We start from the raw sequence: 21,420 nt of genomic DNA, 5'->3' as shown, positions 1-21,420 counted from the left end.
TCGGAATCGGAAGAGAAAAAGTGATATCGGTGCATCCCTAGTTGCTAAGGTGTTCTGGGTGATTGCTTATTGGCCCAAATTAAAAGAGCCCACTCCACAAGTCTCTGTTCTGATCACTAAAAATGGCTCAGGTCCCTCCTTCAAATGTTACAATTTGTTATGGACTGTTTTTTTGCCCAATCATATTTCGTCGAATCCACGTATGTTTAATCCACATAGCCAGTATAAACGTATTTCACAATTTTGATGTGATGAGCGTTCAAGTGATTTTAGTTTGACAGAATGGGCCCATTTCGCAAATTTTTCATCTTTTTCACTTTCTGAAAAAGCAGGAAGCTTTTTCAGCACCAATGCAAAGGCATTAAGGCCCTACGTGTATTCGCATACACACTGCATATTAGGTATGTCTTATTTGATCATTCTTGTGTGGCCACATATACTGATGGGAAATGTTATTCTGTAAGCCTGTCACCTCATATAAACTAGCTAAATGGGTCTTATTTTCTGGCAAGTTTTATTCTTCATCAATAGGACAAAAACACAATCTAAACTGTAGTCACCATTTGCTTGATTTTTCCATGCTTCTTAAATTGATATGCCCACATCTCAGAAAATCAGCACTCCAAGAAAATCTCACTGGATTTACGACTTTGTGGTGGTTTTCATGTGCACTAATCTCATAAATATGATCATTCTGACGTGACTTGAATGCTTCATTAAAGGGATAGTTCACTTAAAAATTAAAATTGTCAACATTTTCACCCTCATGCCATCCCAGATTTGTATAAATTCCTTTGTTCTGCGTAATACTCACAAAATATTTTATAGTAGTACTCTTTTCTGTAGGTCCTTTCAATGTAAGTGAATGGTTGCCAGACATTTGAAGCTCCGAAAAGTGATTTAAGTGTGCATAAAAGTAATCCATAAGACTCCCGTGGTTTAATCAATGTCTTCTGAAGTGATCCAGTTGGCTTTCGGTGAGTAACAGACCAAAATGTAACTCCTCTCCACTATAAATCTTGACAGCAGTCTCCTTGGCGATTATGACTTCAAGCTCGATTACACTTCCCAGTATCATCTAGCACTCTGCGCATGTGACAAACACTAGGAATTGTGATCGAGCTTGAAATCATGATCGTGCCCGAAGACTGCAATAACAACATGTACAGTGAAGAAGGAATTATATTTTGGTCTTTTCTCACCCAAAACCAACTGGATCTCTTCAGAAGATATTGATTAAACCACTGGAGTCATATGGATTACTTTAATCCATATTTTCCTCTTTTTTTTTAAGCCTTTTTCTCCTTTTTGGAGCTTCAAAGTTCTGGCCACCATTCACTTGCATTGTATGGACTTACAGAGCTGAGATATTCTTCTAAAAATCTTTGTTTCTGTTCAGCAGATGAAAGAAAGTCATTCACATCTGGGATGGCATGAGGGTGAGTAAATGATGAGCACCGCCAATCAAATAAGTTGCCACGGGTTTAATTAGCTGTTCCGTAATTTAAGGTATCTTTACTTTTACATAAGTACGACGAATGGATACTTTATACAACTGTGTAAGTGCAGCATTTTGTTGTGGATTGTGTAAAAAGTGTTCAGAGTAAATAAAGGTGTTTTACTTACAAAACCTTGTGTGTAAATCACAGCAGCCTAGTATTAGTTACAGTCTGTCTCGGTTACCGTCCAAAAGGATCGTACCTGACTCGTGTGACCTCACCCAAATAAATAAAAGAATATAAATAAAGGACAAATCCACAAAAGCACTGGAATAATCCCTAAACGAGCCCCCCGCTAATTGCAAAGCGGTTAATAACATTAAAGACCTTCATATTAGATCAATCTCGTACTTCCCCCTTAATATACAACCACTTTAGACGATATCCCAATGCCATATGTAGACGATGCAAGCTCGAGTAACAAAGTAACACTAAAGAGTGGGCCTTATTTTTCATTCTTGAGCACATGGTGCTTACAGCCAATATTCCCAATCGCGTGGATCTAATCCATTGACGAATTGTCGACGTCTTGACAGCAGTCAATGGTACATCTCTTACTCACCGAGATGAGAATCTAGTCCGCCGGGGAGGCTTTACGTGCTTCAGGTGATGAGTCTAAAAGACCTCGCTTATTAAAGAGAATATTCAGCGCAGAGATTCCTAAACGCTCATTCAGCTCCAGCGACCATGTTTGTCCTGACTGACTGACTGACTGACTGGTTGGGTGACTGTTGCTTGTGTTCATCCGGGCGCTTGAGGGATCGGGGGGCACGAGCTTTCCGTGTGCGGGAGAAAAAAGGGAATGAACCATTAAAGACAAACCCGTCGGTTCGATGTAATGTCCTTTTCCGAATTTACCTCACGTGTCAGCCAAATGTCTTTAGATTTGAGCAAACTGGTCTTTTATTAGGCTGCTTTTGGGCTAATTCTGGAATTATGTTAAATGTATCCAACTGGGAGCGCGAGGTCATTGCTTTTCTGAGGAGGTTTGATGATGTGTATATCATATGACAGATTGTCTTTTCATCCATAATTGAGCCCGACTCGCATAGGAATGCATTGTTTAACAGTATATTGTTTGGATTATTGTTATTTTGTATGTCTCGAAAAGTGGGCAGGTAATTTTCATTTTACGTAGTGTTACGTAACAGCATTCGAACGCTCTCAACACATGCGCGCGACACGAGGCAAGTTCAGGAGAGAAACATGAAAGGGCATCGAGTTCATTGCTTCATCCTCGAAATTATTTAAGATTAAATTATCATAATGCATCGGAACTTGTAGAAGGGGGGTTATGTAATATATCTAGCTTGGACGGTGTATCCTTCGAAATGACGAATTTTGTAGGTTAAATTCAGCGATGCAATAAAGGCAACCTGTGAGATTATTTATGATGAAGCATGAATTAGATATAAGTATCTGAATAACAAAAAAACGATAATTAAAAAAAATATATATTTTTTGTTTGAGCCGTGTGCAATAGAGTTATTTATTAAGTAATTATTGGGTTGAGTTTCTGACGCAATGATCCTTCATTTCAGAAAAGGCAAAGCACCCCAAATGCCAAAATTGGTTAACAGCGCCATCTGCTGTTGTATCGTGGTCATGCAAATATTGATTTAGTAAAACTAGAAGTCCTTGTGAATGTTTGACCAAAGCAACGAAAAAAAACAACAACAACTCAGTGAAGCTCGCAAACCTCTCCAACAGCATCTCGCATGTGAACAAATCAGTTGCCAAGTATTGGGTAACGAGGCAAAAAACATTTAACACACATTCAGTTCAGGACATTTCTGAGTGGGCAGTGGCTGGCAGAGCCAAACAAGGTCTTGCTTTGTGACTACAATAACTGCAGTGCTATGTTTCAGTGAATACGGCAACAAGAAATGTAACTTTTGTGTTTACTTGTATCAATTAGCACTGTGTTTCTTGGCAATACAGGGTTCCTGCGGATCCTTAAAAAGTCTTAAAATGTCTTAAATTCAGTTTTCCAAAATTTAGGGTCTTAAATATCTTGAATGCAAGGGCGAACTTAGCACTAGGCAAAGGTAGGCAAGCGCTTAGAGCCCCCAGAAGCCAAGGGCCCCCTAAAAATACAAATAATATGCTTTTTTATTATCATTAATGCTAAATGGCGTGTGCTGAAATTTTAAATATCACTGTAACAATGCCGAAATGATTGATATTGCTGTTATTTTCAGCAGCATCAATGCAAGCAACCCCCTCCCCCCCCTTAGATCAGGCTGTAATGTAAAGGTTTTATGCATCTACACAAGTTCATAAAAAGGTGAAAGTGAGCCAAGCCGCTCAGACAGTTTCGTGTGATTTCACCATATACTCTGTTGCACACTAAGCACAACAATGTAGTTTACAAGCTAAGCTACATCGATGCTAGATCAGTTTGAATTGAATTTGTGGAGTGAAAAAAAATTAAACGGAATCAAGACTTCCTAAGGTAACACTGTCTTTCCAAACACAGCCTGCACTGTCACCCGCCACTGCTTCCACGAGCACAGCACTCACTATAGTCACCAATACACAGTTGTTGATGATGATTATGATCTGGGCATTGACACTCAAAAATAAAAAAATTTTTTTCTCAGAGTGTTGACTCGTTTTCGTCTTATTTAGCAGCATAAATTGAACATTTTTTAAATGTAAAAGTTTATCAAAGCCTTCTGGAAACATGCAAATTCAACTTTTAGTCTAATAATTTGGATATAGTTAATTCAAGGTCAAGTTGACAGAGGAAAAGTGCATTAAGAAAGAGGGAGAGTGAGAAAGAAAAAAGGTATTATAGTGGTATATACAGTTTTGTAGTTCATATTAGCCAGATTGTGTTTTTTATATAATGTGTTGTCAGACATTATTATTCACTCCTTTTTATAAATTTGGCACAACCAGGGAGAAAGACACAAACACGGGCACATTTTTGTTTGCTGTTTAGTGCTAGTCTAGTGCTTGTCACATAGACCGATGAGGCATCTCAGGACACTTATTGTATTTCAGTGATATCTTTGAGAACGAAGGAATATTTTCTCCATACCATTCCATAAATATATATATATACAGTGTGTGTGTGTGTATGTATGTATATATATATATATATATATATATATATATATATATATATATATATATATATATATATATATATATATACATCTTTAAGCAAAAACTGATGTAAATGTGTGTCATTGATGAGGGCCCCATCCCTGTACTTTGCCCAGGGTCCCCAAATCACTAAATCCGCCCCTGCTTAAATGATACAACAAAAGTCTTAATTTTTTATTTAAAGAGGTCTTACATTTGGGGCGGAAAGACAGGAATCGTGATATGATATAATGTGATTAACAAACTTCAAAAGAATATGATTTAATTAAATAAATGCATGCGCTGTGTCCTTCAAAATGAAAACACGGCACTGTTGTATTTTCTTCAAGCACACGGGGGCTTGAGTGTTTTCAGTGGTTGCAGAGCAGTTTGCAATCATTAGGCCATATCGGAAATTTATGACAAGCAATTACTAATGATCAACTGTTGATGATTATGATGATGATGTAGTGTTGATGAAATACTTTTAATTGTTTATATTTAATTGTGTATATAACTTTTTTATTGTCCAATATCGGACGACCTCTTATTTCTATTTATATAATGGTGCATAAACCAATTTGAATGTGATATAGGCTATATGTGGAAAACTTGTCTTGAGTATTTTAAAATTGCATATATCCTACCCTGTTTTACTGATACGTAAAAGTTAAGGAAGAGTTTAAGAGTCTGTGATACATGATTTATTTTGAGATTGTGTTGGTTTGTTTTGGTATGGGGATACAGTATTAATTTTATTTGTACTGGTGCCGGTGGCATAAACATAGCCATTAACTTAAGACTTCGTCTAACAATTAGTCTGACTAGCTATAGATGCCATAGAAAGCCTGTTGCATAAAACAAGCTCACAGTTGTCTTTAGTAAGACAGACTAATTTGCATTGCATTGTGGGAAAAGTAAGACACTGAACAGCTTAAATAAATTGGCAGACAGTGGGCGCTCACCACAGTTATCCTTTGCTGGAAAATATTTGCCTATTAGAAGAATGAAATGCTTCAAAATCAATTGTAATGAACAAATTTAGTGATTTTAACCTAAATAATAAAAAAACTGAACTGAAGCCCCTTTTAGCTCTCAACTGAAGCCCCTACTGGCTCAGCTGACAGTTGTTTTCCATGGCAACATGTAATGTAAACAAAAGTTAGCCTAGGGGTGTGCAGTCTTACATTTCAGCCTTAAATTAGAACAATCTCATTTTTTATGCAACTGACTGAAAAAGGGAAGACTAAAATTTTAGACAACTAACTTATTAGACTAGTCGAAAACAGTTTTATGCAAACGGTCCCAGGTCTTGAAAAAGGTCTTTAAAAGTCTTACATTTGATTTTTAAAAATCTGCAGCAAACCTGCAATAAATAGAACATTGGAGTAGATAATAGACACGTGCTGTACACATTTCAATGCGTAACCTAGTAAGTTAAGAAAGTTGGGACTTTGGGCATGGTTTTTTGTTTTCCATAAAAGGCCATGGCAGTGGAGCTACTTCAACACTGCAGTGCTTGACAAATGTGCTAGAAGAGGCTCGCTGAGAGCAAGAGAAACTGTCAGTGACTGAAACTGTGGGTGACTGTACATTAAATACAATTTGAAAGCAAAATGTCAAACAGACAGAGATGACAGTGCACATTTTTGGTAAATCAATTTAGAAATGCTGACAGTCAAACAGGCTTCAGTCTTCCTGCTACCATGGTAAAACTTGAGTGTGTATTATTAGTGATATAACATCCATGTAAGCACACCCTTCAGTTCATCAACACTGTCTCAGCTTTTTTGTGAGTTGATGTGTTGTTGAATGATACCAATAAATTATGCTGATTCTCAGCTCCATTGAAACCATGGAAAATAACCGGAATGGCAGTGTCCTAAAACAACATGCCTGCAGAGATACACAATAATGTATTTTTATTTATTTATAAAAAATAAATCATAAATCTTCAAAGGTGTCATCTTGGACTTACAGTGACACCTAGTGGTGTGGATGCAGCATCACTCAAAATCAATAGTTTTCAGTTATAGATGCCTTTGTATAAATGTACTGTTCAAAATCCACAAGTCATGCTTAATTTTGGGGGGCCTGGGTAGCTCAGTGGTAAAATACGCTGGCTACCACCCCTGGAGTTCGCTAGTTCGCTAGCTCGAATCCCAGGGCGTGCTGAGTGACTCCAGCCAGGTCTCCTAAGCAACCAAATTGGCCCGGTTGCTAGGGAGGGTAGAGTCACATGGGGTAATCTCCTTGTGGTCGCTATAATGTGGTTTGTTCTCGGTGGGGCGCATGGTGAATTGAGCGTGGTTGCCGTGGTGGATGGCGTGAAGCCTCCACACGCGCTATGTCTCTGTGGCAACGCGCTCAACAAGCCATGTGATAAGATGCGCGGGTTGACTGTCTCCACTGCCTCCACGTCTGTCTCAGACGTGGAGGCAACTGGGATTCGTCCTCCGCCACCCGGACTGAGGCGAATCACTATGCGACCACGAGGACTTAGAGTGAATTGGGCATTCTAAATTGGGAGAAAAAGGGGAAAAAATCCCCCCCCCCCCTTGCTTAATTTCATCCAAGAGATGAATTGTCCAAGAGATGTCCAATTACAAAACGGTTACTGCGATTAAGCCAGTAGTATTCAGCTGGTCATGTGATTCTAAAATGGCCCCCATGAGGGCGCCACTCTCCCATGTAGAATAAAACAACTTTTACAAGGTTACTGATATGACTAGAGTCCTCATCTCATGTGAGTTGTCATGATTTTATACATGTTTCAAAATTACAATTAATTTATTTTGGAGTAAAACTTTTTTAATGGGGAAAAATGTACTGAGTGCACCTTTAAAGTAAACCAGTCACAAATACATGGTTGACAGATTGTTCAGTCCAGTACCTGACAATATCACTAAGAGCAATAGCATCTGTTGAACTGAGGCAACAACAAATCAATTGCAGCACATACTTAGAACACATTAAGACATATTTAGTGACAGTTGTAGCATCTGGACCAATCAGACACACAATTATTTATTATTTAATGAATAATCCAACAGACGTCTCAAGACCGTAACAAGCAAAGGTCCAAGTAGGCCCAAGCAGACTCCGAGATGTCGGCTCTCCCACTAATCAAGAGCTTTTACTCCCCCTTTGCTGACACTAGTCCAGCAACTAGTGGACCTCAGAGACATTCCAGGTGGGGGAAGGTAGCCACATGCAAATTGTTGGTATCATGCTTCCTATCAAATTAATCCTTGTGTGATGCCCTAAACATTGGAGTATAGCACCCCCTTATAGCATGCATTGTATACTTGTTATATTAATCAGAGCATAAAGGGGCACAAACTGCTAGCATACTCCAATCATGCAAATGAGACAGCTTCCAAACAAAGGAACTTTTCCCGCTGGAAAATTGCACCTTTCTCATTGGTCAAGCCAAACTCGTGAGGAGTGACCTCCCTCAGGAGTTAAAGGGCACTGTTGAAGTGACCTCTCTCTCTCTCTCTCTCTTCCCTCTTCTCTTTCTCCCTTCTGCTCATGGTTGCTGCTCGTGTGGGACCGGAAACACCTGGTCAGACCACGAGGTCATAGGCCGGCAGGCCTTAACACATCAAGCCATGTGTAACTTCCTTGATCATAATGGAGTCAAACTAACACCGTAAGTTCATCGTTTCTTCATTCAACGCGGAAGAAATTGATTGCAACTTCAACACCAGCGACTCAAGGAACCATCAAGACTTTCTCCTGAGACTGCATCCGGGCTCTTTCTCAACAGCCAAGGCATTGCAAGTATCGTACAATTAACTAACTAAACAGAGGTTTAGTATAAGCTGTGAACCCTTTTGTCAACAAAGGTGCTTTGAAATAAGAAACTGATGGTCCTTTCAGATGGTTAAATGACTTTTTCATAGCTTCATTCCCCTGTTCTGTTCCTGTTTCATTCACTTTCACTTTTCCATGTGTTTGTTTAGATAAGTTATGTGTTCGTGATTTAGTTAAATAAAGCTTTTGTGTACATTCTTGCGAGCTGATTCTGGTCTGCTTGTAAATCAACATCAATTTAACGATTTGATCACAGATACATTCTAAGAAAGAGTTATTTTTCTGTGGCCATGAAAAATATCCTTTCTGAGAGTTGATAGATGATCAATACTGAGTGTTCACTGGACGAACAGATTAATTGATTGTAATGTTAATTCAGCTACATCAAGCAGTCGAACGCGACTAATTCCGTTATAAATTTCCTTACATAATAATGTAGAATAAGTACAAACAGATGTACTGTTTCCCTACATATAATGGTGGAGGTACGCAGGCACTTTAACCCATCCCAAGTATTTATACTACCAAATTCACTACACAGTCCATGATAAAACTCAACATTTGTATTTAGGCTTGTGACGACCCCCTACTGGGCTCGTGGTTTGGGCTGGTGCTCATTAGTCCTGCCTGGATTCACCTGTGCGGGAGGGCGGTGAGGGCTTTTGACCACCGGCTCTTGCCATTTCTGCCTGGCCTCTCCCCGATCCAGACTTGTTTTCTTTCGTTTCTTGTTTCATTGTTAAAACATTTTCTTTTCCTGTAAATATTCTTATTTAATAAATTATATTTTGAGCTTGATATCCACATCCAACGTGTAGTCTCCCTTATTGTTGGAGCTTACGAGCCAGCCGTGACAGGCTTTATTGCAACTAATAAGCAAAGTGTGCTCTCAAATGGGATTTAAAATGGACTTCTCTTTCTTAGTACAGAACACTTGGCTTCTATAGATCCTTTACTTCCTCACCTGATTAAACGTTAACTAAAACTTCCAATTTTTGATTTATTTTCAACAATATGTATTTCGATTATACATTTAATAAACAACATATGCAATTTGTATATATACAATTATATAAAATTACATAATTGTATATGGAATTGCATCTCTTCAGGTCTTTAAAACCCAATTGAAAACACTTTTTTTTTGCACTAGACTCCTGTAATGCTATATTTTGTTTCTTTTTCATGTTTAAAAAAAAAAAAAATATATATATATATATATATATATATATATATATATATATTGTCTTGATCATACTGTCTGTATGTTTGGATTAATTTGTATGTTTATTGCTTTTATTGCCTTTGCTCTGTTAACGGTCTTTTCCCTAACTATGTAGTGATTGTTTTTTTTGCCTATTCTATTTGAAGCGCCATTGGATCCTTGAAAGGCATAAATAAAAAGTATTATTAATTGTGTTTTCAAAGAACAGTACATTGCAGAGAGGACACTGAATGCAAGGCAAATGTAAGGTAAAACCAAGTAAAAAGAGAAAATAAATAAATAACTGAAGAAAATCTGTAGTGTGTTCTTTGAAATTTTTTTTTTTTTTTTTTTATGTGAGTTAACTGCTCATAGGTTCTGAGATAGAGAGTTCCACAGCTTGTGTCTATAGTGACTAAAGGCTGAATCTCCACTTTTCAGCCATATATTTGGTACAGCCTGCAGTGCAAGTTACAGTTGGATGAACTGAGTGATCTAGCTGGGGTATATTTAGTAATCATAATGCAGGTATGTAGGGCAACACCATGGAGGCATTTAAAAATAAATCAGAGAATCTTGAAATCATTTCTGTATTACACAGATAGCCAGGTAGGGATTTAAGTGCAGAATAATGTAACCGGTTCAGAGTCCAGTACAAGTCAACATTCTTACGGCCATATTCTGAACTCTTTGTATGTCTCTTCTAATGAGACTGAGCCACAATGTAAATCACTTAAATTGACTTCACACTGAGATTTAGATGAGAGTAGGTGAGTTTATTCATACCAAATCCTAAATACACAATAAAATAAAATAAAATCTGGAATGCAAATTATGTCCTGGTCATAATGAGCAGAGAACATTCTGATTGGCTGAGGGGGCTGTCAGCATTAGGTTTTAAAGCTTGTGGACAGATTAGATGACAGAACAAGAGAACTGTGGCAGTGAACAGAGGGACTAAGCTAGCAAGGAAGGAGTAACTTTAAGCCTTGAGAAAAGCCCTCCAACTCTACCATGACTCTCACTGAGATTATCTTCATCTTGACCGGGACTTGCGCCGTCCTGTTTTTTGGAGGGAAACTAGTATGCCTTGTTATGGTGCTTGCCCCGAAGCTCTACTATCCTCTTCCTGACTCTTTTTTCACCTCTCTGGGGAAATGGGCAGGTGAGATATAAAACACTTGTTTATAATTGTCAATTGCCATGATATTACAGAACAAATATTTGGAATTTGGAACTTAGTTCCTCTATTTTTGTCATGCAAATTTCGATAAACTAGCTGTCAAGTTGAGGGTTCATTCTCATAATAAAACCTGTAAAGGTCAGTTGCAGATTTACAATAATGTACACAAGAAAGAAAGAAAGAAAGAAAGAAAGAAAAATAGTACAAAATGCAGATGCATTCTGCTCATCCGGAAATTACAAAGCAATTATTTTCATTCAGCAAGATCAAATTTGGATTGATATATAAATTATTTCCCATACTGTCCCATGTTTCATATTTATTTCATAGATTTACCTACCACATTTTCTACCGGCCATGCTATGTGCAATACAGATTCTATTTTATTCTATTCTATTAAGACCTACATTTACAAAGCAGTTCATGTCACTGTTCCACCAGTAAGCAGTATGTTGGTGATGTTCCACTGTTTGCCTCCCAATATACACATAGCAAAACACCTCGGCCTATGGCCCAGGAAAAAGTTTTCGTCTTGCTTTGTAATGTTAGTCACACAAAGTGTCTTGCTTCCCTGAATAGCTTTCAATATTTGCAAAAGAGACCCTTCTCCTACATCTCTCTTGAAATTAAACTGTGGTATACAACTTCAGCAACAAGAAACAACAGTTCCAGCCATTTTTTCCCAAGCTTTCCATCCATTCCTTTTCGGCACTGAAAGTGGTAGAGAACAAAAGGCAATTAGAACAGTATGTTCCAGGACATGATATTATTCTTTTCATTTCTTCAGAGTTTGAATAGTGGTTCCTGTTCATTTGAAATCAAAATGACTTTTTTTTTTTTTTATTCTGCAAGTGTTCTTTCACTTTAAGGCTTTGAAAAGCCCTTTCTGGTGTGTGTGTGTGTGTGTGTGTGTGTGTGTGTGTGTGTGTGTGGCTTATTAAACATACTAAATGATGTTTTTTGAAAATTTAAAAATGCAAAAATGTTTCTATGAGGGTTAGATTTAGGTGTAGGGTTAGGAGATTAAAATTATCATTAGATCTGTATAAAATACATAAAATGCATGGAAGTCTATGGAGAGTCCCCACAATGATATAAAAACAAGTTTGTGTATGTGTGTGTGTGTGTGTGTGTGTGTGTGTGTGTGTGCACGCATAGTTCCTTTTTTAAGGGGTGTTTTCTAGCATGTTTAGACATAGTACATCTGCTTTTCCTTCCTTAGAATAAATAAATATAAGATGCTTTGCACGTTCTAAAATATCACGATGTGTTCAGATCCGACTGAATGTTTAAAGGGACAGTTCACCCGAAAATAAAAATTCTGTCATCATTTACTCACCCTCATGTTGTTCCAAACCTATATGGCTTGCTTTCTTCCGTGGAGCCTAAAAGGAGATATTAGGTCGAAAGACAGCCAAAGTCCCCATTCAATTATTGTATGGAAAGAAGATGCAATGGAAGTAAATGGTGATTGAGGCTAACATTCTGCCAAACATGTGTTACATAGAAGAAAGAGTCATATGGGTTTGGAACAACATGAGGATGAGTAATTAGGTCACATTTATTGTCATTACAATAAAATTCTTCGTCAAGCCAACGGAAAATGGAGTTCCAGACACGTTCCAAATATGTAGCTCATCTTGAGATTTCCCGAGCTTTAGATTGTAAACAGGGTACTACCTGTACTTCTTGTGCATCAAGAACACTGGCATGAAGAAAGAATGAAAGCATGGGAAATGAGAAAGAAAGACACAAAAAAGGCCAATTTCCCACACAGGAGACAGCACAGACATTAGCTCAAACCTTTGGCCTTTGTAGTCTGTGAAAGCAATGAAAGCAGTGATTACATATTACATCATTTCCTCCATATTATTCTTACATTGGTCAACCCAGTGTCTTTCCAGCCCCCCTTTTCCTCCCACTCCCTTGTACCACATATAAGCTACGTACACACTGCAACAAAATTTGGTTGTCAGTTCACCTTTTAGTGCTTAATCCTGTTCTGTACACACACAGTAAAATACAGGAGTGACAACAGCATTCAACAACCGAATTAACTCCCAAAAAATTCAGGTAATGACAACCTCATTTCAAAAATTCCACGCAGTGTATATGGAACCGAACTGAACAACTAGTTGTTAAAGGCACGTGTGAGATGTGTCCATCTTCTCCTGGTGTAAATCCAGGGCCATAACCACAATATACATTGAGGGGGACAAGTCCCCCCAATAACTGATATCCTTGTTGCTGACATGCTGCAGTCCATTAGGCACCGCTGTCTAATTGTCATTAAGTTGTTACAGGAATAACATAATGGTTAAAAAAATTTAAATTTTTAGCGTGCTTAGTAGTCTAACACCACTCGTCAATGTCATATAAGATAAATCAATAAATGGCAATAAAATCGATGAAGGAGGAACTCAAGTTTAAGAAGCTAAGTGGGCCAAGAACCTCATGGATTATTCCAGCACCGCGAATCAGCAAGCAGTTCATTTTAAGAGTGTTAGTGTCATGTATGATGTAAGTATCTAACTAAACATGTAATATCTGACCACTGTTTTATGACTGAAGTGTAGTACTGACTGACAGTAATTTCTAAGGATGCAAGCTATCCTCCTTTTGGCAAAATTTGCCGTTTTGAATTGAAAATATGTAATGTACAGCACGTGATTCATATGTCATTCATAACTGTGAATGCGAAAATAGTTTTCAGCATATCAGGCTTAAAACAAAGTGCGAATGTGTGTATATTCTAAAGGAATTGAATGAATGTGGTTGTCTGGGAGGCTTTTGAAGTAGCTTTTAAGAAATTCCCTTGACATTGTCTAAGAAAATGATCCATAAAACACAAAGTAGAGTGTTTTCACCCACAGATTAGAACTAGAAAGTTAGACCTGTGACTTGTGGCTTCTATTGTGCTTTTAGGTTTTGGCAAGGACAGTGTCATATATTTTTGAATGCAAATATTCGGTAATAATTTACAATTAGGATTCAAAATAATTTCTTTATGTCTTTAATTAATTCTGAATTTTGTATAGCATCTGCTAAGTCTTCTTTTAAAAAAGACAATTTTATTTGTGTATGTCTTGTCAGGTTTGTGCTAAAAAAATGAGCCACCAGTTAAAGTAGTTCACCTAAAAATTGAAAATTTACTTTTACTCACTTATTTACTCACCCTTAGGTTGTTCAAACCCCATATGCTGTTACTTTTTCTTGGAAAATAAAAATAGATATTTTAAGCAGCTCTATTCCATAGAATAACAGTTTATAGTGAACAGGAGTAGTCTAGCTTTATAAAGGACAAATACTATAAAGCACTATTAAAGGTTCAGTATAGACATCATAACAGTAGTCCATATGACTTGTGCACTATATTCCAAGCTTTCTGGGGACATACAACAGCTTTGTGGTGTGTGGACTACTTTTATGGTATTTTAATAATTTTATTTATTTTTTTTCTCTCTTTGGACCTTGACAGCAGTGGTCAATATGAACTGTTTTTGTATGGAAAAGAGCAGTGTTAGGATTCTTGAAGAAAATATTGTGTTAAGATTCTACTGGGGGGGAAAAACACAATGAGGGACAACTTGAGGGCAGTAAATAATTTTGTGTACTTTAATTTTGCTAGCCAGCTGACACAGTCAGGTATTTTTACAGATACATTATTGATGAAAAGAAATTCAAATTATATTAGTCTTTTCTTTGAGACAGCACAAAAAAGAAATAGATGACTGAAACAGGGAAATTGCTAGCAATGCAGACACAGTGTTTGTCATGTACTGTGTGAACTTAAAAAAACATGTATCTATTAAAACCAAAAATTATCAAATTTAGGGCCTTTATCTCATTTAAAGCCTTTATTCTGAAAATCATTGCATTCAGCGCCTTAAATATTTTAAAGGAATTAAGAGGCCCATTACATCCGCGACCCCCCACACCCAAAACGGTTTGATAATTTGGGGGATTCACTCCCGCATTTAAATGCGGTTGTCACTCCCGAAACTTTGTAGTGTGTACGTGGCCATAATGTGAACTTCTCAGATGGAGTAATAGTTCTCAGTAATGGAGAAAAGATACAGGCCCAGCCTCCCAGCTCCCTGTTTGTTTATTGAATTGCTGGGTACATACAGTCTTTTCAAGTACATCCTGTTAAAACAAAACAAACAAACAAGTGTGTGAGATTATCAGAGAGAGTGATGATAGGAGACTATCATGTTCTAGATACGGATGATTTAAAAGTTTATTTTCTGTGAAAGAATAAGTCAATTATTTACAGTTAATGGATATTTAGATGGAATACACTGAATCTGATCATGATAGATTGTGTTCAGAGTATCTGATTTATCTGGAAGAGCATTGTCAATAAGGCTGTGTCAAATTAGGTTTTTCTCAGATTTTGCACAATTAAAAAATCTACACAAGACACAAATTGGCAAGGCATGTGGCTTTGTTAGTCTTAAGTTGTTGTTGTTGTTTTTTTGTTTTGTTTTTCCTGTATTTGTCCAAATTTACCTGCTGAATAAGTCATTATTATTCAAACCATCCCATGTATGATGTAAAGTGTAATCATGAAATATTTCCTCTTTTTTTCAGTGGTCACTGGAGGTTCAGATGGAATAGGCAGAGCTTATGCACAAGAGGTATGAAACTTACCACTTAAAGGAAATAATAAAAAAGAAGCAAAAACCAATTGAAAAATGGCCCCATTTACTTCCATTGTAAGTGCCTCACTGTACCCCAGATTTTTGCTTTTTTTAAAGAAAAGGAGGGACAAGTCAAAATTAATTTCTGTGGCAATCAACATTATGCCACAAATGTTGTTGACTGAGTTTAACCTGTACTGAACCCAGAATATTCCTTTAAGTGAAAACTGTGTGGTTCATGGATAATGACAATACTTGTTTCAGAGTAGTTTAGCTTAAAAAAATATTGCAAATTACTAAATACATTTTGCTTCAGCTTTATTGGTCAGTTCATTATACCACTGTTTTGAGGAGTCCTCTGTTGTTATCTTAGGAAAATCAGCATATTCATTAGAATCTCTGAATACAGCTGTCTTGTTGCCTGTAATAGGAGAACATCTTTTTTTGAATTCAGGCGATGGACCTGTGAAGAATAGTTATATTTGTATGTCCTGTCTTTGTTTGCAGCTATCTAAACATGGTATGAATGTGGTCATTATCAGCAGAAATCAAGGGAAGCTTGACAGAGCAGCCAGGAAGATTGGTAAAGCATACTGTTGGAATACCAATTTCTCAATATGTCTGTAGTCTTTGGGCTCAGGTTATCTTTTTTGGTCTAACAGAGCTCACTACAGGAGGGGAAGTCAAAACAATAGCTGCTGACTTCAGCAAGGATGATATATATGGACACATTAAGGAAAACATTGAGGGTTTGGATATTGGTATTTTAGGTCAGTAGGAATCAGATTTTTCAATGTATCAAATGTATCAAATTATGAACAGCAATAATGTTTTCTATGAACAAATTGAACAAGATAAAGAAATTACAGCTGTTTATCTTGACTTTAAGTTCTAACATGTTTGGCAGTGCTGCTTAATGTTACTTACTTTTAAACACAGTCAACAATGTTGGGATTCTGCCCAATCAAATACCCTGCAAGCTGCTTGAAACAGCTGATTTGGAAGAGGTGAGATTTCCTGGTGTCATTGATGAATGTTCATGTCATTGTCAATATATGTATTATTGTATATCCTACTGTATGCTTCTACCAGATTCCATTATATTAGTACAGTATACAATGTAGTAACCTTTTAATGTTTTAGAAATGCAATACATCTTCCAAATGGTTGGGTAAATCTCTTACAACTCTTACAATGCTCATTTAAAGTAATAGAATTACCCTATACTAACGTAAATCTACATGGAGAGACATTGTAATGTTAATTTACATTGTAATGTAAATATCAGCAAGAGATTTAGATTTGATATTTTGGAGTGTTTATCTGATGTTGTCATTTATGTTTCATGTGGTGGCCCCTCATAGAGAATACATGCTGTAATCAACTGCAATGTGAAAGCCATGGTTAAGGTGAGTAAAAGCATTTGGTTATTTAAATGGAAACAATCACAGAAATGGACACTTACCTCACTCTATCTAAATTACTACATCTAAAAGGTTTCCATTAAGGTCATCGTGCTCATGGAAGTGACTAACACAGTGTTTTCTTTCTTATTTAGATGTGCAGAATTGTGCTACCAGGAATGCAGGAAAAGTTTGGCTCTTTCTTTTGTATTGTTTGCTCTAAACTTTCTGTTAATAGTTTTCTGCAATTTCAAGATCACATCATCTTGAACGTATGTTAAATATAACTGATTATATGTATTTCCGTAGAGGAAGGGGAGTCATTCTGAATGTGTCCTCTGGGATAGCCAAAATACCGTGCCCCATATATACCTTGTATGCAGCATCTAAGGTAAATTTAGTTAAGAATAAACCATTTTGTTGAAAGTCAATTAGTTCTATCTGTCTTTTTCTGAATGTCTAAATAACATTTTACAAGACTGCATTTCTACATTAGTGTGACTTAATGATCTTAGTCTAATCTTATGTCTGCTCAATGCTGCTGGTATTCGTATCTGCTTTTCTTAAGAAAATTGTATCATAAGGAAGATATTCATAAAAAGTAAACAGCTTCCACAATTTCTCTATGTTTGCAAGAGCTCAGGTAATAATCTAAATAAACATTTTATCTAATTAAATCAGTGTATCTTGTATTGTGACTAAAAATAGTTATTTCAGAGCCATAATGTCCCCTATCACTTTGTCTTTCGGGTAATCAGCTAACATCACTACTGTTGAAATAATAATATGTTTGGTTAACAAACATATTGTGATATACTGTATATCATATTAATGGCCTTTTGTCAACAGAAAATAAAACCAGAGATTTGTTCTCTGGAAACGGTACTACAGTATTTATGCCTGAGGTTGTTGCTGAACGTGTATATATATATGTATATGTATATATATATATATATATATATATATATATATATATATATATATATATATTGCCATTTTTTATTTAAAAAATGTCACGTACAGTTCGCAATTAGTATGTCATTCATAATTGTGAAAGTGAAAACATAAATGGAGCCATTTTCAGCATATCAGGCTTAAGACAAAGAGCGAATGTGTGAATATTGTAAAAGAATTGAATGAATGTGGTTATCTGGCAATCTAATGAAGTACCTTTTTAGAAAATTCAGTTGATATTGTCTTAGAAAATGATCTATAACACAAAGTAGAGCAGAACTATGAGGGACAACTTGATTGCGGTAAATAATTTTGTGTATTTTCTATTGCTAGCCAGCTGACACAGTCATGTCCTTTTAAAGATACATCAGTGATGAAAAGAAATTCAAATTATATTTGTCTTTTCTTTGATACAGCACAAAAAAGAAAGAAAAGATGACTAAAACAGGCAAATTGTTAGCAATACAGACACAGTGGTAGTCTTGTACTGTGTGAACTTCTGTGTGAACTTTTTTTATCTTTTAAAACAAAATATTATACAATTTTGGGCCTTTATCACATTTAAAGTCTTTATTCAGAAAATTATTGCATCCAGAGCCTTTACTATTTTGAAGGACCAAAGAGGACCATTATTATTTGTGACCTCAACACCCGCGACCCCCCACCCCCAAAATGGTTTGGTCCCCCCCAATGTTCAAGACATGGTTACGGGCTTGATATATATAAATATATATGGTATATATATTTTTTTTTTTTTTTTTTTTGCCTTTATTGGGTAGTAAAGTGGAGAGAGAGACAGGGGGAAGAATGACTGGGAAGAAGAAGGGGATCAGGAAAGGGCCTCGAGTCGTGACTTGAACTCAGGTTACCCACAAAGCTACAGCTCTGACGTTGCTGAACTTTTAAGAAATTATATTTTTCCACCTCAGGCCCAAAGTACCAATGTAATAACCACAACAGAAATTGAAGACCCAGGTGGATGTTTCCACCTGTCACAGGATACTGCTGTTAAATAGAAAGTGAGGGACAAATCTAATTCTGCATTTTCACAGACAATACATTAAGTATTTTAGGAAAAATGTAGCATTTCAGGTAATGTTAGATACATTTTTTCTATATAATTCATTAAAATGTAATGGTTAAATATATATATATATATATACACACTAAACAGTTAAATATATAAAATAAGTTCAGTATCCTGTTGATAATAAAAGTAAGTCATGAGGGCACAGATGAAGCACAAATGTATGACTGAATAAAAACAGATTGTTTTTATTTTTTACATACAGGTTTTTGGCGAAAGATTTTCACAGGGTCTTCAAGCTGAATATAAATCCAAGGGGATAATCATTCAGGTACAATGCAATGCTGTAATGTGAATAAATGCTTTTTATTTTGTTCTTCACAAAACATAAACTATGACATGACAAGTTTTTTAATGCAGCACACTGGGTCAACTTGATATTGTAAACAAGTCACTGTAATTTGAAGCTGTAAGTTAACTTAATTTATTTGTCTTTGTTTGTAATCTCCCAATAAGGACTAGTTACATTTTCACTGAATGCATATTAACGTCCTCAGTCCAGATAGCTTTTCTTCTCAGACAGTAGCTCCATTCGGAGTTTCGACATCAATGACAGGATACCAGAATCCAGACATGGTCACATTCACAGCTGAGGAGTTTGTGAGAAGCTCACTAAAGTATCTGAAGGCTGGTGACCAAACTTGTGGTAGCATCACTCATACCATACTGGTACTGACCTCAAATGTTATACATTGTAACGATCAATTCTTTAATAATCGTATTTAATCAGAAATGTTTTGATGACACAGTAATGCATGTATTGTGGTACAGCAGTGTGGCTGAATGACTGTGACCTCATTCACCTCTAGGGTTGGATCGTGCAGGCCATTCCCATCTGGGTCCTACAGAGTGAAGCGTTTCAGCATCACTTTAAGGAATATGTGAAGGAGAGGATCAAAGGCTGAGAGTTTTCATTCTCTCATGTATATAGCTGCTGATTTGCAAGTACTAAATATACCTAAATTGTGTATTAATGATCATGTTTGTTAACACTAATTATGACAGCCAGGGAGAGGAAGAAAAAAGTAAACAGACCTCTGTTTGTTTGTGGTCCTTCAAAATATGCTGTATCAGATTTGATAATGGAATTTAATTATCATTAATAAGGTTGTTTCATAATCATATCAATAGACCTTAGAGACTCTGGGAGAGACAATTAACAGACAGACTGTCTCCCAAATGTCAAATGATAGAGATGAAGAGAGATATGTTACCTTGTTTTGTTTTTAATTTTTGGTCTAAATTTTCAGATTGGGAAATGTTTGCTCTTATTTAAAAACATTTTAAAATCATGTTTTTATCAGCAAGCAACATATCTACAGAACACTTCCACAGATATTCAGCACCACACAGTGGTTAAATGTACTTCCACATGAGGCACTTTAAATGGAAGAGTTCAGCCATAAATTAAAATTCTCTCATCGTTTACTCTCTCTCATACCATCCTAGATATGACTTTTTTTATTCTGAAGTACACAAATTAATATTTTTTTTATAATATCTCAGCTTTTTAGGTCCTTACATACTGTACAATACAGTAATGCAAGTGAATAGTGACCAAAACTTTGAAGCTCCAAAAAGCACATAAAGGCAGAATGAAATTAATTCAAGACACCAGTGGTTTAATCCATGTCTACTAAAGCTATCTAATCTGTTTTGGGTAAAATAGACTAAAATATACCTCTTTTTTCACTGTACATCTTGCCCTTGTAGACTTTAGGCACGATTATGATTTCAATCTCGATTACACATCCTAGTGCTTGACGCATGGGCAGAGCGCTAGATGGCGCTAGAAAGCTTAAAATCATGATTGCCAAGGATACTGCTGATGTCAAGATTTACAGTGAAAAAGGAGTTATATTTTGGTCTGTTCTCTTAAATCGATTGGATTGCTTCAGAAGTCACATGGATACTTTTATGCTGCCTTTGTGCTTTTTAGAGCTTCAAAGTTTTGATCACCATTCACGTGCATTGTATGGACCTTCAGAGCTAAAATGTTCTTCTAAAAATCTTTGTGTTCTGCTGAAGAAAGAAAGTCAAACATATCTGAGATGGCAAGAGGGTGAGTAAATGAGAGAATTTTCATTTTTGGGTGAACTATTCCTTTAAAGCAATTGGTGTCAGCCAATTTTAAATGACGTATGCGTTGTTTTTGTGCAATTTCCTTTTTAAAATTGTATTTAATAGGCTGCTCTGTTATTTGTGTTTATTGCAAATTACGAACATGTCTACATCTTTGTGTAAAGACTCTGTACCAGTGTCGTTGCACTAATTACTTTTAATCTTACTTACATTAAAAGAAATCTGTTTTACCAAGGACAGAATCTGCAGAATTTTTGTTTTTTATCTTGACTTCTACTTGTTTAGTTCCTGATTGTGACATTCTTCCACCAGAGGGCAGAATTTCGATACAGTAACATTAAAGAACCAGAACTCTAAAGACACACTTCACCTGTACTGGATCTCTGTGTAGAGTCTGATATCAAAGATCTCTGAAAGATAGGTCACAAATAAGTGTAATATAATTTGGGGATT

At 36.3% G+C, this 21,420-nt stretch overlaps 2 protein-coding genes across 5 annotated transcripts in view; one reads left to right on the top strand and one right to left on the bottom strand.

The window, feature by feature from the left end:
- LOC127424335 (sodium-dependent phosphate transporter 2-like) overlaps positions 1–2,218 on the bottom strand; it is a 67,724-nt gene extending 65,506 nt beyond the window's left edge. For all 3 annotated transcript variants that reach the window (XM_051669418.1, XM_051669419.1, XM_051669421.1), the window contains exon 1: positions 2,062–2,218. The gene's annotated coding sequence lies outside the window, so the exon portion shown is untranslated. The remainder of the gene's footprint in view (positions 1–2,061) is intronic.
- Positions 1,323–21,209, top strand: LOC127424342 (17-beta-hydroxysteroid dehydrogenase type 3-like). Of its 2 annotated transcripts, none has more exons than XM_051669428.1 (11): positions 1,323–1,439; positions 15,392–15,438; positions 15,949–16,024; positions 16,104–16,211; positions 16,381–16,448; positions 16,806–16,850; positions 17,000–17,034; positions 17,154–17,235; positions 19,091–19,156; positions 19,405–19,554; positions 19,695–21,209. In XM_051669428.1, exons 1-11 carry the CDS (start codon positions 1,403–1,405, stop codon positions 19,788–19,790), a joined length of 810 nt encoding a protein of 269 aa, XP_051525388.1. In that variant the 5' UTR covers positions 1,323–1,402; the 3' UTR covers positions 19,791–21,209. The 2 variants fall into 2 exon arrangements, with proteins under 2 accessions (XP_051525388.1, XP_051525387.1); XM_051669427.1 differs by lacking the exon at positions 1,323–1,439 and adding an exon at positions 10,560–10,780.
- Positions 21,210–21,420: the final 211 nt, after the last annotated feature.

The sequence above is a fragment of the Myxocyprinus asiaticus genome, chromosome 33, assembly GCF_019703515.2.
Source record: "Myxocyprinus asiaticus isolate MX2 ecotype Aquarium Trade chromosome 33, UBuf_Myxa_2, whole genome shotgun sequence".
In the NCBI taxonomy this organism is placed as follows: domain Eukaryota; kingdom Metazoa; phylum Chordata; class Actinopteri; order Cypriniformes; family Catostomidae; genus Myxocyprinus; species Myxocyprinus asiaticus.
Note: the sequence above shows the minus strand (reverse complement) of the source record. Positions and strands in the feature narration are given on the sequence as shown.